Source organism: Camelus bactrianus, chromosome 29 (assembly GCF_048773025.1).
Source record: "Camelus bactrianus isolate YW-2024 breed Bactrian camel chromosome 29, ASM4877302v1, whole genome shotgun sequence".
In the NCBI taxonomy this organism is placed as follows: Eukaryota; Metazoa; Chordata; class Mammalia; order Artiodactyla; family Camelidae; genus Camelus; species Camelus bactrianus.
The window spans coordinates 23,065,031-23,092,336 of record NC_133567.1 but is presented as its reverse complement, the minus strand read 5'-3'; the positions used below and the strand labels follow the sequence as shown (position 1 = coordinate 23,092,336).

General features: G+C 38.9%; 1 protein-coding gene across 10 annotated transcripts in view; it reads right to left on the bottom strand.

The window, feature by feature from the left end:
• The window catches only part of WWP1 (WW domain containing E3 ubiquitin protein ligase 1), an 85,634-nt gene that overhangs the window by 31,065 nt on the left and 27,263 nt on the right, over positions 1–27,306 (bottom strand). For 9 of the 10 annotated variants that reach the window (XR_012503196.1, XR_012503197.1, XM_074355027.1 and 6 more), the window contains 9 exons: positions 26,631–26,724; positions 22,538–22,676; positions 21,799–21,923; positions 18,351–18,488; positions 18,191–18,257; positions 15,283–15,467; positions 8,944–9,280; positions 1,740–1,835; positions 73–247 (listed from right to left, as the gene is read on the bottom strand). Coding sequence is in view for 8 of the 10 variants with exons in the window: in XM_074355027.1 (XP_074211128.1) it covers positions 73–247; positions 1,740–1,835; positions 8,944–9,280; positions 15,283–15,467; positions 18,191–18,257; positions 18,351–18,488; positions 21,799–21,923; positions 22,538–22,676; positions 26,631–26,703 (1,335 nt within the window). In the remaining 2 variants the exon portion in view is untranslated. The remainder of the gene's footprint in view (positions 1–72; positions 248–1,739; positions 1,836–8,943; positions 9,281–15,282; positions 15,468–18,190; positions 18,258–18,350; positions 18,489–21,798; positions 21,924–22,537; positions 22,677–26,630; positions 26,725–27,306) is intronic. The other variant, XM_074355033.1, reaches the window with a different exon arrangement.

Here is a 27,306-nt window from a genome sequence, read left to right as displayed (position 1 = left end):
AGTCACCAAGTTAGAAAAGGGCAAGTGCCTGGAGGACGCGGTTGTGCTAATGTCTTGTAACTCCCTCATTACCGAGTAGAGGTACCGCTGGTTGAACTGCTGCATGGCCCCCTGCAGCTGGCTCCGCTGAGACTGCCACTGCTCGAAGTTCCGGACAGACTCCATGGTGGGCCGCTGCCAGGTGGTCGTTCTCGTGTTATGATCCACATAGTAAACTCTTCCCCGATCATCAACTCTTCTTTCCCAACTACCGAATAAAATCAGCAGTGAGAAAAATGAAAATAAACAATCATCTCTTAATACACGAAACTACAATATAGTTCGGTAACTCTTCACTTAAATCACTTAAAAACCAAGTCTAAGACATGATAAGTTGAAAGGATATACTGACATCCTTCAGAAGAATTATGAACGTGTCACTTGCTATTTATTTTAGCTGAATTACCTTCTCATTCTTCCCATACGTGATTTCTAAGGACTGTCTAAAAAAGACGCCATAGACTGAACAGTGCCCGTGTCAGTTTGACGTTCCTTTCTCCCTCTTTTTCAGATAAACACTACGTGCTTACTGTATACTTAGCAATCTGCCTCTATCATCCCTGCCCAAGTACAGGATTCTAAGTCAACTAATTCATAGCTTTTAAACCCACCTTCCCGCTGAAGTGCCGAAGGGACCACACTGTGTCACCTCCCCGTTTCTGGGCACAGTGTAGAAATCAACTCACCATTTCAGCCTCAACCCCATTAAGGTCTTTCAGGAGCCCCATGTGAGAGCCAAACAGCTACTTGCTGGCCCCACATGTGTCATACGTTTCATTCTATCACGGCTTTGTTTTAATATTCCCTCAGAATAGAAGGCTCTTCTCCACCAACCAGAATTCTCCCCATCCTCCAGGGGGCAGCTCACTTTAAGCCAATCTGTGTCATTAATTCTTATGATTTCAGAACCCTTTCAGCAACAAATCTCACAAAATAATGTAATTGTTGCGTTGAGTTTTCTGGACTTTGAGTATGTTTACACTGGCGGACTCTGAGTTGCGCGTGCAGGGACAGATACCGCGAGTGGCCAAGACAGTGAGGAGAACGTTCCGGGCAGAGGCAGAGAGGGAGGAGACTGTAAGCATAACTCAGCCAGCTCTCGGCGCAGCGTGCGGGGAGTTATGAATGAGCACGGAGGAGAAGGAAGACCGGTTTGTGAATGGCCTCGAATCACAGCCTAAGAGCATAAACTTTTTTCAGTTTTCAAAATTTTTATATTTTTTTTCATGAAAAATCCTCTAGGATTTTAGCCATAATGTAATGTAATTTTACTTGTAGCAATTTACTAGATAGTAATTTTGAATCACACTGACATCTCTCACGTAAAGCCCGGTTTGATCACGATCTACGGGGAAGCGCACATATAAGCTGTCCTCCATCAGACTTGCGTCCCTTTCATACATGTAACTTGTCCTGAGTACGTCACTAAAAAGGAACAAGGACCGAAACTGGGTCAAAATTCTGCAACTACTCTCAGTAAACTCACACCAGTGTTTGACAAACTCTTAAGGAAGCCCTTCAGACTAATTGTGAAAGAGACACAATATAACCAATCTGGTCTACTGGACATTCACTCTCCACAAAAGCAGACCGAGGAAACTCATGCACCCCGCAGGATGGAAGAATCATTCTGTGTTGCACTGGATAAACGTTTACATGCATGACAAAGCACAGCTGAAGATGGTGAGACGCTACGTTACCCTGGAGGTAAAGGCTGCGGCCTCTCCCACGTGGTGGTTCGAGTGTTATGATCCACATAATAGGTTCTACCATGAGGATCTTTTCTCTGTTCCCACCTAAAACGCAAAAATAAAAGTCAAAGATGACAAACCAAGACAACCTGAAAAACTACTCCTTATAATCCAGAAAATGACAGATACGTTTTACTTTAAAAGATCGCATTTATATATATCTGTATATGTATATACATACACACACACACACAAAATGAAGTTGTTTCTTTTCTCAATTATTAGTGCTTTTCACTTTTTTCATTTTTCCTTTTTTAATACCAGTACCAGAAACTCAGAAAGTACAGTTAGCAGGGAGCACTGAATAATACCTGAATTTCTTAAGTCACTAATTTACAGAATTCCAAATAATCACAAAACTGAAATTTAATCAAGGGTAAAGGAACTTTCAGCCTAATATCACTCCCAAAGCACAAAATGTCAATGAAGTAATATCCATTTTTGCCTGCTATTAAAAAAAATACACATCTGAAAGATTTCAGCAGAAATGGCCTTAAAGCAGGAGGTGACACAGCTCTAAGACAACTCTTTCTTCTAGATGCAGAGTGCCTTCTTGTGCACGTCTACCCCTCTCTCATTTTGGTAAGTCTCTGAGTCTATGGGCATCTCAGTTTTATCTTTCTCTGTTTTATCTCGAAGACTCTCAATCTCTCATTTTCCCCACTCTCATTTTCTCCTCTGTGATCCCTGTTTCTTCCTCTCTAATCTTTCCTTAAAATGGCATAGAAATTTTAAATATAAAAAATAAAAACCTGGTTTTTCTGAGTTTAACATTCTTGGTTCCAACTGAAAGCAGAAAAAGTGAAAAATATTTTCCTTTCTCTTAGACACAAGGATCCAATTTAATTTGACTTCTTTTTGATTAGAGGCCTTTAATTAAGTTATTTTCCTACACAATGACCATACATATTGAAGTTTTTCCCTAAACAAGGTGTACACATACATACATACTTAAAATGGCATGCAAAAAATAATCATCTGTTTAAGCCGCATCTAACATTAGTCACGAGATGCTTAAATAGTAACCATGAACAATGAAGGTGCCCAAGTTCACAGGCGACTTAGGATCACATAAACTATTAACCTTATCTATCACAAATCAGCGGTATAAAATCCTACACTGAAACACCCATGCTATCCTGTGCTACAAAAATCTAGATATATAAGTATTTCACTAAAACCTGAAATTTCAGACTTACTTCCTTTGTTTTTATATAACAAAAAAGTTCATGGAAAGGTAGGATTTAAGGAATTTCGTTTTAAAGACATTTCAGGGAATACTTAGAACACTTACCAATGGGCTACTGATTTGTATGAAAGCTTAATGGCCAGAAACAAATACCTGCAAAGTGTATCAAGTTTCAAGAACTTCCTGATAACGGTACCTTCGCTATTTTTAGGTATTAATTCCTACAGTCAGTCGTTGAATTTGTATTGCTGTTCTCTATCAAAACTTCCTGGCTTCCATCCTTTCTTAACAAGTACTCTTTACTGCTTTTAATTTAGGTTTGAATTTTTATCAAAATTACATATACGTCTTTTTTTCTTTTTAACAAGCTTGCTTTACTACTTGTTTAATTTCAAACATAATGTATTGATTTCTCACTATGGAAGATAAAGCTGTCTCTTTACTGCAAACGTACACTCTGTAACTTGGACCCTCCTTCCAACAGCTCCAAATACACTCATACGCCATGTCCTTCCTTCCCTTACAATTTTTAGGGCTGGGTAAACCCTCCCAACAACTGAGCCATTGGAACATGACATGATTTGTCTCTTTAATTGTCTCCTTTCCCCCCACTTTCTTATTTTCTATGTACTTCTTATTAATTGAACTCCAAATATTTTTTCCAGTTGCGTAAGTCTCCCAAAACATTCAAGCTCACTGGGTCTTTGATCAGCTGCACCTGCCTTCTGGGGAGCTGCCAGTTTAGAGCCGCTGAGCGTGGGGGCTGCTCACATCTGCCACAAGCTTCCCTTTCGTCAAAAATAAACATAATCAAGAGCGCCATCCATAAAGCGAACTACGAAGCCCTTTTTTAGTTTCATCCTAAGTTAACTGCAAACATTTCTAATTTAACAGTCAATAAATATTCAGTAAGCACTCAGCTTCCAAGTATAATGCAAGCCACATGGTTCTTCATTTTTCCACAAGGGATCACTTCCAGAGTTCAGTGTTTTTATTCCAAAGGGAATTTATCTTCCTCAACTAAATTGGTTGTTACACAGAACCTCATATTCAGAACTACTTTTGGATACCATCTTTGTAATTTTCTATGTTCTATTCCCTAGATCAAGGGTAGGCAAACTTTTTCTGGGAAGTGCTAGATAGTAAATATTTTAGGCCTTGTGGGCCAAAAGGCAACATCAATACCGCGTAGGCACTTCCCTAGTAAAAGCAAATCACACTGCCCCCCCGCCCCCCACCCCCTGCAGTAGGGCGCCCCAGGCTGCAGCCCTGCTGTGTACCCAGCGGCCCTCTGCTGACAATGCTCCTGGCCACCAGGGGAGGAGCCTGGCAAGTTTCTCCATCTGCCCAGCGACTCTGGGGTCCCGGTGTGCTTCCTCTTCTCCCAGGCAGCCGGTGCACCAGGAAGCAACTCACTGAGCTGTCACTCCCAGAGTGATAGTCTACTTGGTAGGGAACAACAGTCGCCAAGAATGAGTTCCTAAGGCCTGAGTGGTGACCAGAGCGGGATTTGGGCAGCAATGGGGGGGGCAGTATAGGGACAAAGGGGTACACCCAGGCTTTGTCTGGGGGACTCACAGTGACAGCCCACAAGAGCTGTCCCCGTGGACCCTGTAACAGTGAGGGGCTGGAATTGGCCAGAGACTGGATTATCCCAGCATAGAAATTCACGAACACCCCCCAAACAGGTGCAGGTACCAGGCCGACAGGCGAGACTTCTTAGCGGAGTTCTTTAATGTCAGAGAGACACACGCCGACGTGTAACTGCCGCCCCTCACCTTCAACCACGCTCCTCCCCGCTCCAGTGTCTAGACACAGTCTCCCTGTCTCACTAAGACACTGTGTATAAATCCCCAAAACCCACTGTGGAAGGATTTTGGTAAAGACATTACAATAAAAACAACAGAATTAAGTTACTAACTGGGTCTCTACTGGTTTCAAATTTGGATAATGGGCAGATGTAAGACTTGCTTTCTCGTAAACCACGATCAGCAGCTGCTTGGCCGTTCCGTGCACTTGCTCCTCTCCTGGCTCCTGCCATCAGCAGCTGACCGCCTTCTACGTCACTCCCATTTTTTAAAACGAAAGACTACTCCCCAGTTCGGTATTTCTTCTTGCTCGCCTCTACCAAACATTCCTCTTTCCCTGTATGTTCCCAGGGAAAAAGCTCTACACCATCGTTCCCCCTCTTTCAAAGAGCTTTCTATCACACTTCCAACCCCCCCCCACCCCCTCCCCGGCCCATTCACTCCATCACAGAGCCATCTGAATACAGCGCTATTTCCCAGAAACCACTTTGTCAAAGGTCAACAATGAATAATCTCTCTGTCATTAAATTCAATGAGTGCCTTTCAATTCTCCTCTGACTTGAATTTTCAGGAGCTTTTGACCTTGTCAACCATTTCCTCAGAAGCATTTACCAGCCAGGGGCTTTGCTCAATTGCTCACTGACTCAAAATCATTTAATCAAGCACTAATTTACTTATAAATATTTACTGAGTACCTGCTGTATGGAAGACAGCGTTTTAGGCATGAGGAATACAGAAATGGACTCAGTAAACCCCTTTTCAGTCTAGTGGAGAGAAACTGACAGTAACACACAAACATACATGTCACCTGGTGATTTAAATGTTATAAAGAAAAATAAAACAAGTAACATCATGCTGATTTAAAAAAAAAAAAAACCCTGAAGAGCTCATACCAATCTCATTTATGCTAAGTTCTATAACAGGGAAAACTAATTCATAATCTACTGCGGTGAAAAACTGGGAGAGTGATGACTTATTCCCTAAAAGTAGGGACAGGGACTGAAACGGGGCTTGAGAGAACTTTCTGGGGTGATGATAGTATTCTAATCATGATAAGGGTTTGGGTGATTTGCATTTGTCAAAACTCATCAAAATGGTACATTTAAGACATGTGCATTTTCTTCTATGTACATTTTACCTAAAAATCTTTAAACAAATATTGAACTCTAGTTAATGACAGACAAGCTGAAGTTTCGAGAGCCAAAATGTACTGATATCTGTGACTTACTGAATTATGTTTAAAAATTAGACGAATGGAGAAATGAAGAGACAGGAGATAAAGCAAGCAGAGTAAAATGTCAGTTACAGACACTGTGGTAGACAGATACATAGGTGTTCACTGCAAAATTCTTTTACTTTTCCTGCATGCTTGTAAATTTTCACAACAGTAGGTTGGGAAAAAATAAGTCCAGGTAAGAGGGATGGGGACAGACGGGCCTGATTTGGACAGAGCGATCGGGAAAGGCCTCTGGAACCAGGTAACATTTGAGCAGAGACATGCAGATATGTGACAAACGACATTCCACACAGAAGTCAGAGCAAGTGCAACGGCCTTTGGGTAAGATCACACTTGGTGTAACGCTCAGACGCCATCCTCGGGCTAGAATTCTCTTCCTTCACAACACCGGCGAAGTTACACTGAGTAACACTAAGTTACCAAAGAGAGGAAGCACAGGAACGAAAGAGATTTCTGAGGAAAGAGGGAAGATGTAGATCTGAAAACTGCTGACTCACATGGTTACAGAAGCCACGTGCTGCACGGGCCGGAGAGCCGAGCGCGGCTCCCCTCCCCCTTCCACTCCTCACGCCAGTGACCATCCCCCAGCCCAACGTCACCTGAGGAGACTAGCGCCCACCTTACTGCAGGCTCCTTAACTTCTCACCTGGATTAGCAGCTTCTAAACTTTTTGGGCAAGAGATCACAAAGTAAGAAATATATTTGACATAATCATCTCTGTGTGCGCCAGACTATTTACCTACAGATTTTATACAGACAAACACACACCAGAAAAAGACTTCCCAGAAATAACTAGCACACTTACCTAACACATTTAGGTATTTTCTGCTCTATTCTATATTGACATACTTCATTATGTGTTGAAATGCTCGTCACAATCTATCAACAGGTTGCAACCTGCGATCTGAAAATCACTCATCTGGATTCCTACAAAATTCTCCTAACGCAAAAGACAGCATGCGGTGGCTACAGGCGTGGAGAAGCGTTTACCTGGTCCCACGGAATTAAGTTTAGGGACTTACCATTTCAAACGGGCATGCTGCTTCCCTCCTTCATAAAACACATACCTGGCTGCCGTCCTAGCTTGTCTCCTTAGCTCCTATAGCCCATCTACACCACTGCTGGAGTGATCTGTACTTCAGTGCAAATGTGACGATGCCACTCCCCTGCTTAAAACTCCCAAACCCTTAGCAGGTATACAAAATTCTTCGTAGGACTCTTTTCCTTGCTTTCTTAAATGCTCAATGCAAGCTGCAACAAAATCCTATTTCCTGAGTTCAGTTTACTCGCTTTCTAAGGACGCCAGAGATCTGAACACGCGGTTAGCTCAGCTGAGAATGAGGCCTTTCACACCTGTGCCTCCATGACTGCCTTGCTCATCCCTCCTCCTCCTTCAGAAATCCGCTTAAGGGTCATTTCTTCCAGAAGGTATTCTTTGATCTCAAGAGCGCAGGTTTCTCCCCACTACCTCCCTCTATGTATGTTCCCTCCCACCGCAGCGCCCTAAACTTCCCTCTGGCGCAGCCTTCACTGTACTGCAGTCACTCTTTACTTATCTTTACCCCCCACCACATCACGAATGTCCTTGGCAGTCAGAACAGCTTCTTATATACCTGAGTCACACTTGCAGACACATGAGACTAGGATAAATGATTAAGTTGCCAAAGACAGAAGACACAGGGACAATGAGAAATTTTTCAGAGGGAAGGAAAGATACTGTAGGGCCCCAAATACTTGCAGGAAGCAAGTTGAGATTTCCAGTAAGTAGAGAAAAGGAAGCTCAGACAAAGGTCTGGCCTGGACAAATAGATTTCACAGCTAAAGTGATAGGGGGGTGGGTAGTGCAAGACTCAACAGGGGAGGCACAGACGCAGGAGAAGACCGAAGGCTGAAATCACACCTGGGCAACAGGCAAACCCAGGCGAGCCAGTGAAGAGCACTGAGAAACAACAGTTCAGACGTGAGGGGCGCACGGACACAGTGACTGTGATGAGACAAGGAGGGTGACGAGGTCGAGACCTTCAGAGCCGCACCTCCAGCAGCTATGAGAGTAGACACTCTAACTGCTGTAAGCTGTGTACGACGGCGTGTGTACACCCCACTTCTATTACAGCATTTTCACGTTGTATTGTATATACGCTTAAAAATGAGCGACTAAATAAGCTTCCTGAAGGGAGAGACAATGAATCAATCATGTGAGTATCACCAGAGCCAAGTAAAGAGTCAAAAAAAAAAAAAGACCTATTAATAAATGTGGGACAGATGACCAAATGGAATACCCTTTAAAGACAAGCACAGAAAGCTGAATAATTACAGTGGGAGATTTAAATGAGATCCAGAATTACTGAGCAGCAGTGAAAACCTGAGTTTGTAACAGCGCTAATCAGCAGGGTTAGGGGACTCTCCCCAGCACTCAGTACTCACTGCGAAAAAAGACAGCTACCCGTTCTCTTGCCCGGGGAGCCTGTTAACAATAAAGGAAGCTAGGGAACCGAGGTTATTATGCACAGGGTCAGGGTCACTCTTAACTAAAAGTCAACCAAGACTCAAACCAGGAGGGTCTTGCAAATAATGTAAGGCACATACGGCACATACTAACTAGAAGAGCAATTGTTCATAGTTTTAAAAAATACTTGGCTTGTTAGTGGGGGGAGGGTATAGCTCAAGTGGTAGAGTGCATGCCTAGCATGCACAAGGTCCTTGGTTCAATCCCCAGTATCTCCTCTAGAAATAAATAAGTGAACCTAATTACCTCCCCCATAAAATACTTCGTTTTTAGCAAATAAACAAATTCTATTTATCAGATTTCAACTTACTGAACAATGGAAACATATACATATTCAACAGTCACATAATATCAAAAAGTTGCCACTTAAATTAAATGTAAGTTACCTATCTTTAAAAAAAGATTCAACCTACCCCGAGGGCAGAGTCTCTGTGCTGGCATTTGCAGACTGCGGCCGCATGGGTTCCACGCTCCCCTCTGGCTGTCTTAATTTGGCTGCTTCAGAAGCTGAGCTACTTCCAGAATTGGAGGTGGAAGGGTCTAACGCGCTTCTAGCCTCAGATCCGAATGCTGCACCGTTAGGATGAATACATTCACTGTTTTCTGAGGAAGCCAGGATTTCCTGAACTGGAGGATCTTCGACAGCAGTGCTAATGCAATTTGAAGACAAGGCGGTTTCTTCAGCCACTCCTGCGGTACCCGCGGTGGACGCATCACCAGTTGGTGCAGATGAGGATGATTCTCCATTGACTGAAAAGGGAAAATTCATGAGATGATCTATTAATATCAAGGAATGACAAGGCAATCAACTAACTCATCAATTACACTTACTCAGACCCTAATTTACAAGGACCAATGTATCAGGTACGATGGAAATAAAGTAAAACAGGTATTTTTTTGTGCTCACATTTTAGATGTGAATGTATAAATAATAAAAATTTAAGAATATATATATATTCCTTAACCCTAACTTAAGGAAAGAGAAATCAACTTTAAAATACCAAATGTTTTTCTTCAAAATTATTCTGAAAATCTGCATGGGTTACATAAAAACTTTAAAATGACTCGTTTCAATCTCCCTTTCCATATGCAAATGTAGCTAATATCAAAAGAACTCTTGCCAATAGTGGGAAATATAATGTTGCATTAATTCTTAAGGTAGTCCTAGAGGAGAATGAAAAAAAAAAAAAATCCAGGAACTCATTCTATACTTCCTAGAGAAACAGCCAGCACTGGGATCCAGTGACACAATTTTCTGAATTTCATTTTAAACGTGATTGATCCATTTCAACTACATGTCACTATAGAAGTGAATCAAATTAAAACTGGAACGAGAATAGATTATTAAACAAAACTTATTAGAAAATTACACATTAAAGTTCTAAGTGAAATAGAGGAGAGAGATATAATTAAGAGCAATGGAATCTTCAGGTAGTTTTTTTTTTTTTTTAGAAGAAAATGCTTTATTTTCTTAAAATTTTACAGTGTATTTATCAAAAATAAGAAAATATTGAATTTGAGTCCTCCTGCTTAGAACTATATGAAAATGTTTTCTTTGTGATGTCTCAAGGCCAAAATAAAATGCAAGTGTTTGAAGATCTAGGTAAGACACTGCAGTGCAGAAATGATGATGGCCAAGGACCCGGCCATCTCCTAAGGGCTGTTATAGCATTTTCTGAAAAGTCTCTCTAGAGTTGTTGAATCTATAACCAGTCTAACTTGGAAGAAACTCATTTCTTATGTGTCTAATGTACAAAAAGGAAAACGATTTAAAACGTTCTGTGAATTTTTTTTTTTTTGCTTTAGAATTGTTTGTTAAAGTAAAAATCAAAAAGAAATAAATCACAAATTAATTCTTCTGAATATACATTCTCAGAGAAAGGAACTGGAATGCTAACCTACAAAACATCCATTCAAGAATTAAGTACTGTAATGCTTACAGATACTCTAGATGGCAATTACTTTTAAATTACAGAGACTGAAGGTGATCACATTGTCTTGGATATTTTAACACAGAAGCATGAAACTCAAATATAGCTTTACTTATTGTGCATTTTCCCTCCCTGTTTATGAATTTTTCATCATATTCTTTTGACATTTGGTCTAATCCCTATTAGGCTTTTATATTACAGTATTTTTTTTTTTTACATTCGTAGACATTTGTGTCTGTTTTGATTAATACTTTAATTTTTTTCCTCTTTCAGTTTTATTAGGTAGAATTATTACAGTCTGATCGCACATACACAGTATATTGCATGTAAATAAATATATACAGCACACTGCACATTTTATTTTACATATATTTACTGATTATTGTTTCTAAGAACAGGTTAGAGCGTTAGCTTTTTAAACTTAGTTATCAAAGGAATAAAGCCAACTACAAAATAAGAATCAACAGAATGCAGTAATCCAATCATAAAGGACAGTCAGATGTGCTCACACATGTTCAAGAAATCAAAGCGATAATTAGTTCATTTGTGTCCTTATTATGATTATTATTTTTTAGATTCCTCATATAAATGATGTGATATAACATTTTTCTTTCTCTTTCTGGCTTACTTCACTTAGAATGACAATCTTCAGGTCCATCCATGTTGCTGCAAATGGCATCATTTTATTCATTTTTATGGCTGAGTAGTGTTCCATTGTATGTATGTGTATGTGCCACATCTTCTTTATCCAGTCATCTGTTGATGGACGTTTGTTGTTTCCATGTCTTGGCTACTGTAAATAGTGCTGCTGTGAACATTGGGGTGCAAGTGTCTTTTTGAATTTTATTTTTCTCCAGATACATGCCCAGGAGTGAGGTTGCTGGATCACATGGTAAGTCTGTTTTCAGTTTTTTAAGGAACCTCCATTCTGTCCTCCACTGTGGCTGCACCAATCTATACTCCTAGCAACAGTGTAGGAGGGCTCCCTTCTCTCCACACCCTCTCCAGCACCTGTCATTTGTAGACTTTTCAGTGATGGCCATTCTGGCTGGTGTGAGGTGATATCTCATTGTAGTTTTGATCTGCATTTCTCTGACAATTAGCAATGCTGAGCATTTTTTCATGTGTCTATTGGCCATTTGTATGTCTTCACTGGAGAATTGCTTGTTTAGGTCTCCTGCCCATTTTCGGATTGGGTTTTTTGTTTCTTTGATATTAAGGTGTATGGGTTGTTTATATATTTTGGAAATTAGTCCCCTGTCAGTCACATCATTTGCAAATATTTTCTCCCGTTCTGTAGGTTGTCTTTTCATTTTGTTGATGGTTTTCTTTGCTGTGCAAAAGCTTTTTAGGTTAATTAGGTCCCATTTGTTCATTTTTGCTTTTATTCCCATTACTCTAGAAGAAGGATCCAAACAAGTACTGCTGTGATTTATGTCAAAGACTGTTTTGCCTATGTTCCCCTCCAGGGATGTTACAGTGATCAGCCTTACATTTAGGTCCTTAATCCACTGAGTTCACTTCTGTGTACGGTGTGAGGCAGTTTTAACTTCACTGATCTACATGCAGCTGCCCAGTTTTCCCAACACCAGTTGCTAAACAGACTATCTTTTCTCCATTGTGTATCCTCGCCTGCTTTGTTGAGGGTTAATGGACTGTAGCTGTGCAGGGTATTTGCAGAGTGGAGAAAGAATTCTGTGTGCTACTGTGATGGTGGGTACATGGCAACACGCATTTCTCAAACCCCACAGAACCCATACAATACAATAATGACCCTTGAGGTCAACTATGGACTTCAGTTAACAATGATACATTTATACTGGCTCATTAATTTCAACAAGTATACCACAGCAATTCAAGACGCTGACAATAGGGGGAATTCTAAGCAGGCTATGGGGAGCATGTATCTGACTGGAGGGATTACTATTCATACACAGTGGTTCTCACCGGGGGGCAAATTTGTCCTCCATCCCCCCAAAGACATTTAGCAATGTCTGGAGGAGTGTTTGTTTATCACAACTAGAGGAAAGGGATGATATTACTGGCAGCTAGTAAGTCCAGGCCAGGATGCTGCTATTATCCTAAAACACACAGAAAGCCACCCATACAGGGAATTATTTGGCCCAAAATGTCAACAGTGCCGAAGCTGAGAAACTCAGGGTGATGTGTACATGCCCAGACACAAGGCAGTGTCCAGTCTACAGGAGCTGCAAAATAAACACCTGTTAACAATGACAAAAAAGACAAGATAGACAGGGAAGGAAGGGAAGGAGAAAGGGATCACACGTTCCTTGCTCATGAAAGAATATGGAGAATTACACTAAGCAAGTAACTGAAATCTTACGTGACGGGAATGACAGCAGAAGCTTATGCAGAGCATCTCCTTCTCTACAGATAGAAGACCACATCTGCTGACTTGGCTTCTTAATGAATCTATCTCAAGCCTTACTTTCAGCCATTACGACTTTTGGGTTACAAGACAGACCTCCCTCATTTCACATTTAGTCCTTGAGAAGTAAGTTTCCCATGGACTTTATGATACGCACATCTCATAGCGCTGTGCATTTGTACTCTCACAATTCACCCAAATAAAGTAGAAAAAGGTGGAAATATGGAAGACTCTGAGTATCATTTTTACCCCTTTTTAAAAAGTATGACATACACACTAAGGTTCTTTAAAAGTCAATTCACTCTTGAAAGTGGCTGCAGCTCTGAAGGAATTAGAGAGCCAGGGAGCCTCTGGTAATGGCGTAGTTCTGTATCCTGACTGCAGTGCTAGTAGCTACGTGAAGCCACACATGAAAATAGCACAGAAACACACACACACACACACACACACACACACACACACACAACACAGGCATAACTGATGACGTGTGGATTGTGTCGATGCCAATTTCCGGATTTTGACATTGTGCTATAGTTATACAAGACGTTAACATTGGCACAGACTGAGAAGGGAGCATGGGACCTACCTGCACATTTCTTGGCAACTTTCTGTAAATCTGTATTTCAAAATAAAAAGCTAAAAGCAAAAGTCTAATGAACTTGTGAAATGTTAATTCTGCCTGAAACTTACCATACTGAGCTCTGATCCACTTTACTAACAGAACAATAATTATACATTAGAAATAGTCATTTCACACTAGAAGTTAAGGGTGAGGGGCGGAAAGTAGAAAAGAAAATAATATTTTTCTTAAAAAGCACTGTCCTAGGTGGTAGGTGTTTTAAATTTATTATCTCATTTAAGCTTCAAAAAAAACCTGTAAGGCATTATTGAGTATTAGTCTCTTTTTATAAACGGAGAACCTAAAATTTCAGGATGTTAAATTTATCCAAGGTCATGTGGTTAAAACAGTAAGTGGAAGCGCTGGGATTAAGCCTCGTCCTGTTAGAAGCCAAATCTAATCTTTTCAGTCATGACTGCCTCCCATCTTAGCTTAGAACAAGTACCAATATTTACTTACTAAACTTGTTAAACGGATCCTCCTAAGCCTCAAAAGAACAGGACGGGGAAATGCACCCTACGCTCTGCCGCCCCCAACCCGCCCCGCCCCCGCCCTGCCAAAAGCCCTTACGTTTGACAACGTCTCTGGTGAAAAGAAGTCATTTGTTTTAAACTCCTTAGCACAGGTCCACAGTCCCTTATCTGGAAACTTTTGGGGCCAAGCGTATTCCAGAATTCCTAACTTTCCAGAATTTACAAAGGTAACATGGCACGCATACTATTACACTCACACTGAGCAGGACTGGGCGCTACACACTGAAATTAAACACAGTATTATTTCTGCAGCAAAATGCAGGGATTCTCGTAGTAAGTATGATAAATACCCTCAGGTCAGTCCTAGTCATTTTGCCATCAAATGAGTTTATCAAAATGAGTTTTGGTTTTAAAGATTTTAGGATTCTGGGATCACAAGGAAGGGATTAAAAACGTAAGGTGTTATACACAGAATATGCACACTCCCACCCCCATCACCATCCCAACAATGAAAACTGATTTTTAAAGTTCTTCTTTAGAAAAAGGAATATCAGTTTTGTGCCAACACCTTAAAGGGGATAACCCCACCCCTTGAAAAGATACCTGAATTCATCCTCCTACTGAGCAATGACAAATCATACAGTGACACTGGTGAAGTGGTTGCTACCAACACAGTAGGTTCTGGAAGCCTTTGTAAACCAGCCAATGGAATGGTGGCAGTTGGATTGTTTTATCAGATGTGACCAATGATAATTAGAGAACATGCAAACACAAACACGAAGCTGACTGGGAGAATATCACTTAAAGCTTATTGTGGTATAAAAGATGGACAACTTTGAGACACTCTAAAAATCACACGCATCCAAACGAACAGGACAGCAGAGAGCTGAGCGTCAGCGAGCTGGCTGTCAGTCACAGCCCCTCCTCTCCTAGCTGGGCTCTCTCTGTGCCTCAGTTCCTCCCAGAGACAAAGAGAAAAGTACTAGCACCCATCTCAAAGAGCTACTGTGAGAGTTAAATCAGTAAATGGATATAGTGTTTAGAATATGCATAGCACAAATGTTAGCTCTTATTATTATTCCAATTGTCTTAGGTTTCATTGCACTTACTGTGAATGTCATGGGAATTACGTTCGATGGAGCCTTCATTTCTAGTCCCTCATGTGTGTATTTTTAAATAATCTAGAAAAATTCAAATATTATGAAAAACTGCACTGTAATCTTTGCATTTCTATCATAGAATGGAAGATTTTAAAAGACTGTACAGTAAGTGTAGATACAGTTACATAACATTTAATTTAGTCTTCATTTAAACAATGAGTCACAAAGGGCCATGCTTACCAGTGTCATTGGCAGGCTCAGATGTGAGTGGTTTTGGAGCTGGTGTGTTTTTGGGTCTGGCAGCAACCTGAGATGGAGATGAAGGTGCGCTGTCTCCATTAACTACGTATGAACAGCATGAGTTTTGTACCACAGTGCCTGTAGGTACATGATTATCTACTCCATTAGTCCCCTCAGCGGCCAACCTTTAAAAAAAAAAAAAGATGCCTTACTTCAATGAATTAAGTACAATTAAATAGCTTCTCATCAGAAGTTTCATATACCGAGTTCGTAACGTTCAAGCAAAGTGACAGGTACAGAGTAATGAACAAAAGATACTTTCATTACACTTTTTACATTTTATTTTTTACATCTTACATTTTACTACATTTTTATTACATTAAAGTTTAAATTACTTTCAGTTCTAAGTGTATCCACATTGTCATATATATGTACACTGAGGTATATAAAAATACTAAGTCAAAATGAAGCAATGACCAAATTGTACATTTAAAATATTTGTCTAAGAATATTAATATTTATTTTTAAATGCTCTGAAAGTATTTTCAAAAAGATCATAAAACTTATAAAAATCAATTCCTAAGTATTGGAATTTTACTGAATACTGGAAAATAAGACAAAAAAAAAAGTCTTCGACTATTGAGTGCAAGTTATGAACCAGCACTAAAATAATGAGCACTTGTTGATCAGAAAAACCTAAAAATCACATCCCTGAGTTAGAAGAACTTACAGTGTTTATATTACTGCAAATAAACAAATAAATACATCTGCAACTACAAAATCAAACATTTTAAATCTTGGCAGTGGAAAAGGAGCTAGGTGATACTCATGTAAGTGACCAGGCAACCTTTTCCAAACACACAGGCTGCCTTGTACCTGTTCTCTACAGAGTAGCCTTCATTAAAAAATATATATATAAATCAGACCACATCTCAGTCCTGCCCCACCCCTCCATCTCTCTATCTAGTTCTTTCTCTCCAAGCTCCTCTTGGCTCACCTTGCAGCAGATATACTAATATATCAATTTTATTGTATATGAAAAACATGGTAAGTCTTCAACTTTATTACAAATTATTACATACAGGGAGTAAAATTATAATGACTCACAAGATTATCCAAAAAAAGGGTTAAATATTATATTCTAGAGGTAGAATTTGCAGAGCATAAGCTAACTAGAAATACACTCAAGGTCTTGTCACTTGCTAATTCCTCTGCCTGGGCTCCTCCCTCAGAACTCTGCATGGATGGTGTATTTTTGACTTTTTAAGTTTAGCTTGAATGGCACTTCCTCAGAGATGATTCTGACATTTCTCTTTAAAACAGGCCACTCCTGTCACCCTGTCCTGTGTTCCAATGTCTCCACAGTTCTGATCCCTGTCTCTGACTAGTTAGTTTAGTTCTTCACTTGTTTACCATTTCCCTCTATCCCACCAGAATGAAAATTTCACAGGAACAGGACCGATATTCTTGGACTAGTGTCCAGCATCAAAAAGGCACTCACTAAGCACCTGACGGATAAACGAATGAATGAATGCCACACTCCCTTCCCCTGTCACCTATATATTTGGATGAGATATGTCTAGGAACTCAGACAGATAAAGCCTTAAAAAGGCTCCCAAGTGATTCTGATTTGTACACCCCTCCCCAAGCCACCCAGCAAGAGTCAGTGATCACGGAGTCCAAATAAAAGAACCAGACTGAAGTCTTCACGGTGCTGCAGAATTAATTTTTGATTCAAAATGTATTACTATGCAATAAATACTAGGTTTTAGGTTTTAGCCTGGTAGTGACTTAAGCTCTTTTATCCATCTAAAATTGTATTTCAAAAATTATAAAAACAGATACACACACACGCTAATACATTTTAATCTACCTAATTGTACCCTTTCAGTTCTTAATTTTCTCAATGTAAATTATAATATGGACACTAAATAAATACATATATTTAACCCAAACATATATTCAGAAGACATACTTATCTGTTCAAGTGCTCTATGAAAATCAGTTAATGGCAGTTTAGGAATAATGACATTAGTAACTTTTGATTAATAAAAGTCGCACTGTCGTATACCAACATGCTCTTTCAAATGCAACAAGTCAATTTCACAGGAACATATTTTCAGGTGTTCATTCCGTTATGTTTGGTCTATTACGTGCGTTCATTCTAATTTAATTACTTCAAACAGAAGTCTACTAATTGTCATCAAATGTGAATGCATGGGCGGCGCTGAGATGGCAGACTGCCCTCTAAGGGGGGGGGGGCATAATCCGTGAAACATCTACCTCGCGGTGATGACAGGAAGCTGCCAACTCAGACAGCAATAAGATAACCATTTCCCGACATTGTCTGCCTCCATTTACTGATAAAGTATGCCCAAGCACAGATTCTAAAAAGCCATTTCCAATAAAGAAAAGAATGAAGTACTGACACTCGCTACAAAAGGGAGGAACCTTATTCTAAGGAAAAGAAGCCAGTAACAGAAGGTCACACATTATATGATACCATTTACAAGAAACGGTTAGAACAGGTAAATCTATTGAGACAGAAAGCAGAGTACTGGCTGCCAGGAGCTGGAGGGAAAGAGGGATGGAAAGCAGTTGTTCATGGTACAGTTTCTTTCTGAGGATGACGAGAATGTTTTGAAATTAGATAGTGGTGATGGTTACACAACTCTGTGTTATACTAAAAACCACTGAAATATATACTTTTTTCTTATGATATGTATATTATATCTCAATAAAGCCATTATTTAAAAAAAAAAACTATTTTGGTAAGACTTCAACCAAACGGCATGCTTAGGTGTAAGCTTTTAAATTCTATGGCAAACAACTGAGGTTAAAATTTAAAACTTCATACATGGAAAATGTTACATTACTTTGCCACAAATACTAAAATAAAATATTCTACCTGGTGGCTGTCCTTGCTGAAGGCTCTCCATTTTCATGTAAGGCATCACCATTTTGCTGTATTTCTACTGAATGACAAAAAAGAAAGAAACTAGGTTTTTATGTACTTCTTGCTGGGTTTTTTTCCCTTCATATTCTAAAAACACATGAAGTCAGCTTACTGGCTGGAGATGAGCTGCAGTTTGTTATGTTTTCTTGCTCAATCACCAGTCCATCGAGCACAACGGTTAATTCACCAGTTTGCACTACACCATTCTTGGTTTCCAAGGAAAGTTTTAATTGTTCTTTCACTCTTTCCACTAGGAAAAAAAAATAATCCTAATTTAAAAGCTTTGTCACATACAGAAATATGTTTTAGAAATCAAAACTACATATCAAGAATTACTGTATTTCAGTGCTTGCTGGCTACTCATGGAAGGAATCATTTGTTTGAAATCAGAAGATCCTTTCATATCACCCCAGGATCACATCCTTTACACCCAGCTGAGTAACTCCTCCCCCCACCACACACTCCCAGTGTCATCTTTAACTGCTCCTTTGCACAGTATAAACCTCAGAGAACATACAAATGCATCAAGACAGTACAGCAACCATGTAAACTTCCTTTCCTCTCTGGCCCGAGGTACCACATAGGACTTGTGGTTAAGCCAAAATTTCTGCATGAGAGTCAGGGGGTTTGGTTTCTAATTCCAGCTCAGGAACTTTGGCTGTACTTTGAGTAAGTGGTCAAACTCCTTAAAGCCTCAGTTTCCTCATTTACTCCATAAAATAAAGATAATAAAAAGCTTCAAACTAAAGGAACTGTCATAAGGTCCAAATGCAGAACCACACAGGAAGTTCTCAGCATCACATCTGATACACAGTTAGTGCTCAATAAGTGGTAATATATATACATATATAAGGCCAACTATTTCTTCCTATTATTAGAACATTTAGTTCTTACTTAACTAAAAGTCATTTTGTTTCAACACCTTCTATTCCACAGAAATAATCAAAAGTTATCAGTAATTCCTTTATTATCCAAAACGAGGACAGTTATTTCAATGTGATCTTCACTTCTGAAATCAGAGAACATACTTCTTAGAGTATGTCCTTGACTTTGGTCTTGTCTATATTTAACAAAGTTGAGGTGTTTTTTTTTTTCCTATTTACCAAATGTCCAGCATAAACATATTGACTAATTATCCAAGTATAGAGAGACAAGACCAAAAAAATCTGGAACCACTAATCACTAAACAGGAACTCTTGGCAAAAACTGTGAGAAACCCTGTAGGAGGTCTGCCCCAACCATTTGCACCACCATAAACCTCACTTCCACTCCACAGCACAAAATCAACATTAATAAAAACAGAGACACTAGAGACAATACTAAAGTACAAAAAAAGAAAACCCTGAATGAAAAAAAGCTGAATTTAAAAAACTGGGGAAAAAAATAAAAAGCATGAGGGTCAGCAAACTACACAGGCCAAGTCTAGCCTACCACCTGTTTTTGTAAATAGGGTTTTATCTGAAACACAGCTCTGCTCATTCATTGACGTATTTTCCATGGAGGCTTTCCCACTACAATGGGAGGGCTGGATAGGTGCAGAATTAGAAACAGACCCTGCCTGGACTAAAGCCGAAGGAGTACCCTTAGACTGACATCAGAGAGCGAGAACTCACCACCAAGATTACAGATTATAGGAAGCCACCTACAAGCAGAGGTTGGCAAACATTTTCCACCAAGGGCCAGGTGGTAGATACTCAGGCTCTGCAGGGCGTGCAGTTCTGTTGCACCTACTCAGCCCTTCCACTGTCGTGGGAAAGCCTCCGTAGAAAATACGTAAACGGATGAGCAAAGCTGTGTTTCTTCCACCCTTACCCCAAATACAGCAGGAGAAAGGATACATAAAAACACGAATTTATGAGAAGACAATGTCAAGGCTTTGAGCACAGGAAGAAACTGGCTCATAAATTTGAAGAAGGATAATGTCCAAGTGCTAAGCCAAGAGGCTGAATCAAAGGCAACCAAGAATCTAATCAATTATGAGTGTATTTTTAGATTATGCAAGGTTGTCTAGAACCAGGATAATTTTCTATTACTTCTGTTCCAAATTAAGCAGCTAAGAATAACAAAACCTGTATTCAAGTCAAAACTCTGCAATTACTTCTGATCTTGAGCAAGTCACTTAGATTAGGTTATGTGATCAATAAAATGAGTCACTGGGATTACTGCCCATAGCTTTCCTCTGCCTTTAAAGCACTATGATTCTAACACAGCTTTAATTTTTGAAATTAATCTACTTTCCTTTTGTTACAGGCTGAACTGGGTCTTCCCCCCACTACATTCATAGGTTTAAGTCCTAATTTCTGGGGCCTCAGAAGCTGACTTTATTTGGAAATAGGATCTTTAAAGAAGTAATTAAGTTAAAACGAGGTCATTAGGGTAGCCCTAATACAATAGGATGGGTGTGAAATAAGAAGATGGACACAAAGATTGACAGTGGTGGTGGTTTGAGTGAACTATTAGAAACTACCTAAATGTCAAATAATGAGATTAGTTAATTCATAAACTAGAACTCTGGATTTTAATATTCTTTGGACCACACAATATTTTGAGAATTTGATAGAAGTATGAACTCTCTCCCCAGAAATAGAAATACATGTAATACGGTCAAATTTTTGCATACAGTGTTAGAAATTTACAAATAACTGACGCTTAAACTACTTAAAGAATCCCCAAGTGAGAAAAATTTAATATGGGAACATTATATTCATATTATGTTCCTAAATGAAAAAAAGAGGAGAATAAACCAGTGGATACAAAGAAGAAAAAGAAATTTGTGTCTATGAACAAGAAAAAGACGGAGCAGGGTGGGAAGGGACATACTGGGAGTTCGAGATTTGTAGATGCTGACAGGTATATATAAAGTAGATAAACAAGTTTATACTGTATATATAGCACAGGGAAATATATACAAGATCTTGTAGTAGCTTACAGTGAAAAAGAATATAAAAATGAACATACGTATATTCATGTATGACTGAAAAATTGTGCTGTACACCAGAAATTGACACATTGTAAACTGACTATAACTCAATTTAAAAAATTTTTAAAAAAAGATGCCAAATTATCAGAAGTGGTTACCCCTCAACAGTAAAAATTACAAGTAATTTCTATATTCCTCTGTGATTTTCTGTATTCTCCATGTTTTCTAATAATAAACTAGTTACATAATGAAAAGAGAAAATTTAAGAGCTGTAATTTATTTTTTACAAATAAAACTGTTAACTAAGTAACAGAATAGGCTCAGATAATGATCATTTTTCCTCAGTTTTAAAGTATATAATAAGTAAGTAATAAACCACTGATACCACTGATAAGACAGTACATTCATGGACTGAGATTGTCTGTACATCTGTTGTATAGAGAAATGCCAGGTAAGTATTTCCTATTTCATATAACACCATAAACTTAAAAGCAAGTACAGGCAATACATGAAGTTTTCCTGTATAAACACAAAACTGGGTTTTTTGGTTTGGTTTGGTTTTGCTTTTGGACTTCAGGATATTTTCAAAGTGTCTAAAATAAACTTTTAAAGAAACAAAGATTAGAACAAAAAAACTTACATTTTCTATTGTGTACTAAGAGGGCTTGTTTCAAATCTATCGTTGCTCTCCCTAATAAAGCATCTGCTTTTAAAGTGTGATGACTCCAAACTCGGAACTCCAATGTGGTCTGTGGGGTCACATTTCTGCGGGGGTAAAATTGTAACAAAAATACAGGCGTAAACACTAACTTCAATAATTTTTAAAAAGTCATGAATTCAGCTTACTGAAGGAAAAAATACTGTATGAAATAGTCAACTATATAATAAAAACAGTATTTACTTTCAAGTACATTAGGATTTTAATAAGCAGATAAAATTTTCTGTAATTAATAAAGCCAAACACCAGCAACACATCAAAAGTCTTACTAAGACTTCACAGTAACATTATTTCTATTTGAACAAATGGATAAAATTTAAGCCAGCTGCTGGTATTAGCTGTGATACTTTAGATACAAATTTACAACGAATGATTTTCTGTCCTATTTATTTGTACAAGATAATAAGGGAAAACATGGCTATATGGAAAATACTAGTTTGTACAGCAAAAGCAAGGATTACCATGGCTCATCTCTAAAGAAAATAAAATGAACCAAAAAATTTTTCACACTTGAAATTGTCTACTCACACTAGAAAGTAGCATTCCTCACTTTGAAGTCATCCAACGAAAAAACCCCCACAAAACACCACCACCACCGGAAAAACATTCCAGGAAGCAAATTCTCTTTGGAAAATCTGAACCCCTTACACCAGATACTTACATAGTTAGCTGCTCATCCCACTTTGGATTAGAAGAACTACTGGATTTTGCTGTTTTCTTACTTTCTCCATCTACAACTACTTCTGTATATATTGCTGTTCCAAACCAGTTCTTTTTCCTTTTTAGTTTGGCACTAGAAACTAACGGAGACATGATAGTCACTAGTGAACACATTTAGCTAAAAAGCAGTTTTTTGCAGTAATAAATCAATAAACATGGAATTGTGCTTCTTGTGCAATGCAAACTCCTCACTGGCAGAATGAAGAAACAATACAAAAAGTCTACTGTTCATGTCTGAGAACCATCTGAACTTTTTAAGTTTTACTGAAACATAATTCAAAATATACCCATTTTAACTATACAGTACCTTTAATATGTTCACCCACAGAAGTGTGCAACCATCAGCACAAGCAATTTTAAAACATGTCCATCACCCCCAAAAGAAACCCCATACTGTTGAGCAGTCACCCTCCTTTCCCATCTCACCTCCTCCCCGCCAGCCCCAGGCAAGCACTAATCTACTCTCTGGTGAGGGAAGCTGATGCTGGGGGAGGCTACGCGTGTGTTGGGGTGGGCGTGTATGGAAATCTCTGAGCTTCCTCTCAGTTTTGCTGTGAATCTAAAACTGCTCTAAAAAAATTCAGTCTTTTTTAAAAAGCACTGAGTCGGACATATCTGGATGCACATTTTAACTCTGCCACTTACTAGATATGTGACCTTAAGTCAGTCAACTAACCCGTCTGACCCTCAATTTTCTCATCTGAAAAACAGGGGAGCAATAAATAGTACCTGATACTTAGAATTGGTGAGTGAAGGCAAACAAAGTACTATTATCCCAACGAATGCCTAGCACCCAACACTGGTGACTATTAACCTACTACTATCACTAGTAACTGCGCAGCATTAACGCTTCTGAGCTAACTGTAGATATATTTAAAAGACACCCATTGTATACTTTTAAACTGGCAAAATCTTCAATAATACCAGATGCTGGCAGGGTATGGAAAGTGATTTTTAAAAGACAATTTTTAATTTCATGAGGAATTCATAATATGCTGGCAAAAATGTGCACATAAAAACTAGAATGCTACAATTTTTAATAATCAAAAGATAACCTTATTAATTTAAATAAGAATTCTAATTTATACGTAGGATAGATTTTATTTTCCTATCCCATGAGTTTCCTTTGGGGGTTATACCAGAGTGTCCTCTACTAAAAGATTATATAAATATGGAAAAACCTATGAGAAAAATAGAGTCCTCAGTGCATGTGTGTGAGAATTTAATTCAACAATTCCACTCACAATCATGCCCCCCAACCTAGTGATAAACATAAGCAATACATATGCATGAAGAGAACTATAACCCTTCACTGATGAACATACAAGACGTGCAGGGAATGACACGACTATTCCTGGACCTGGACCTTTTAACACTGAAAGATTTCAATTATCTCCAGTTTAATATGTTATGTTTAAACGTTTTAAGTGAAAACACTAATACTGGTTCTGAGGGAGGTTTCTTTCCAGGGAGGACAGAGGAAAAGGGAGGGAGACTCTAACATTCAGATGAAATGAAAAGAAAATTAGAGAATAGTAAAAGAATATTTTAAAATGCAAAGTAATAAGAGCTTTCTTGCAATGTATCATTAAAAAGCACTATAAAATAAAAGTAATTAAAACTGACTGCACTGTGAGAGCAGAGGTGAAAAGAACAGAAAAAATATAAGGGTGGCATTTCAACAGGAAAAGACAGGTTATTCCATAAATGTTGAAGCACGTGAAAAGAATAAAGTTAAATCCATATTCACAACACTTACAAAAATGATACATAGGATTAAATTTTTTAATTTAAAAGTAACTATTAAGGTACTATAAGACATAATAGCTAAAAATGTGAATATAACAGCCCATTAGTTTTTCAGTCTCAAATCTTGTCTTTTTATCCATCTTGCACTTCGTTTCTGTCACTTTCCTGCAGAAAGCTGGACACCTAAACTGCTTTGGATGTTGAGATGCCACGCTTCCGTGTGCTATTACACTTACGCATGTGCCGCACTGAAGCGTACGTTAGCCTGTGTTACGTGGGTACTTTTCTCTTTGATTTTTTCTGTTATAGTTTTCCTGCTTTCCATGGTCAATGTTCTTATTCTTATTTGTTACTGCCAATCAGATATGGGTTAAGAAGAGAAATAAGAATGAAGATATATAAGCTAACAGAGCATCTAATTTACAGAGCATGGCCTGCCAGACTGCAGGAGCAGAGGTGACCTTAAACCTGGTACTATCTGATTATTTCAAAAATAAAGAAAAATCAATACATGTTGCTGTTATCTAATAAAAGGAGCGACAACTTGGAGTCCTGAGACCCTGGTTGGTTTTCCTATTACTAATGAAAGGCACTTAATCTGATTTTCAGTTTCTTCACCAGTAAAACAGGAGTACATATTTATTCCACAAGGTATTGTTAGATCAGTAAGATTGCAGATTTTAAGGTGCTTTGTAATTTAAAAAACTAGATCAACAAAATGAAGAAAGGCAAAGACAAGGAGGAGAGAAGAGAGAAAAGCAAGGTGCTAAAACCCGGTGCCATTTAGCACAGGTCCAAGTTCAGCCTCCCAAGGGCATCACTGCATTTCAAAGAACAGTAACTGACACCCAAAGTGATAAACACTGCGGTTGCCCTATCCCGGCAACTTACACTGCTTTGCTCCACATCTACTTTCCAACTGGTTCTCCAGACTTCTGGTGATTCCACTAGTTACCTGACAGCTTTCCAATGAGCTTCCCTCTGGCTCAAAACAGCCAGATCAGGATTTTGTTACTTCAGCTAAGAATTCATACCTAGGTAAAGGCCACGAAGAAAGTTACATCCCAGATATGCTGGTCACGGGTCCTGCACACGTTTTAACACCGAAAACCAAAGATGTGGGTGGCTCTTAAGCTTACGCAGAGCAGAAGTGGGAGTATCAGAAATTACACTTATAAGTGGTTCTCAAGTGGAGTGCACATCAGAATCATCCAGGGAACTGCGTCAAAATACACATCCCCCTGGTTCACAGGAAACGGAAGACAAGCCTCCCTTAGACACGGCTCAACCTCACTCATAAGGAGAGAAATGGTATTTAAAACGACACTAAGATAGCACTTCTTATCTGACTGTCAACATGCCTGACAACGTTCTGATGAGGCTGTGGGACAACAGGCACTCACAGAGGGCCGGCAGGAACATGGAAATGGTACAGGACCTGCGGAGGGAACCTGGTTGCACAGCTGGCCTTTGAACAACAGGCCTCTGAACTGTGTGCGCCGACTTACACGCAGATTTTTAAAAATAAATACGTGCTACACGATCAGTGGCTGGCTGGATCCACGGACGTGGAATCATGGACACCAAGGGCCGACTGTAAAGTTACACACAGATTTGACCTCATGGGAGTCGGTGTCCCCGACCCCTACTGGGGTTCAGAGGTCAACTGTAATTGGCAGTATTACACGTGTTTACTCTCTGAGCCAGCAATTTCATTCTAGGATTCCACCCTAATGACACATGGGAAAAATAAGACATGACACTCGCATGCTCCCGACTGCAGCACCTCCTGCAATAACAAAAGAGTGGAGCCTCAGCTCCTACCAGCGATGAGCTGGTGAAACAACGCTGGCGTGTCTAGCCATCCTGCGACACAGACGTTCCTGGAGAACAAGGGCCTTGTGCCTTCGTATATGTGATTGCACTTAGCAAATACTTGCCAGTGATTGAATGAATGGCTCAGATGGATGTAAGAAGGCCTTTACCAGCCCCCTCCTCCCTAATAATCATTAAGGACCAACTCAATGATGCTTATTCCAATACCTAAGCTCTCCCACCACCGGAGAGGATACAGCGTCTCTGCGTTCAGCACGGGTTCAATAAATATTTACTAAATAACTAAAATACTTTTAGAGAGTTTCTAGCTTTGAGGTCTCATGCAACAAATACACCACTCTGTGAATCTAAAATAAAAGACACCTATGAAATAAGCCTGCTGAATTAGGTATTAAAAAGAAAGTTTCATCAGGGAACCACCATTTTAAATTATTATGAAAATAACTTACCAGTTACCTGTAACTGTAACCTTCCACTGTGGTTACCATTACTAGTATCAGACCTTGGTGAAGCAGTGGCCATGTCCCAAAATTCAGCTTAAACCTATAAAAAAGTTGATTTATTCATATGTTAAATTAGAGATTACAATTTTCAATATGATTAACACTATTTGCTTGAATTAACTAAGAAATCAGACCTAATTAAATATTTTCAACCCATCACATGTTGATATGGTCACACCGTCCCCCATTTAAAATAAAGATTTAGTACTACTATAAGATTTACAGGAGAATATGGGCAATTAACCATATCTGGGTCAACTTGAGCAACAAAATAAATGATGATAGTAAGAATCCAGGGTCATTTGTTGATTTCTATGTAAAATAAGTACAAAGGTTTTATATATTTTTGTTATTAAATATTATATATATTACACATAATTTATTTATTATCTGAACCACCTAAGTAAGCTGTCTCTTTACTCTGCAATACTTTTAATATGCATTTCCTAAAAATAGAAGTATTTTCTTAAATAATAATAATACGAAGACAGAATTCTGGGAATTAACTAGTGCATTACAAGTATCTAATATACAATTCGTAGTCTGTAATTTCATCAACTGTCCCAACAATGCCCTTCACCATAATTTTAAAACATACTACCTCACGCAGGTTTATAAAATA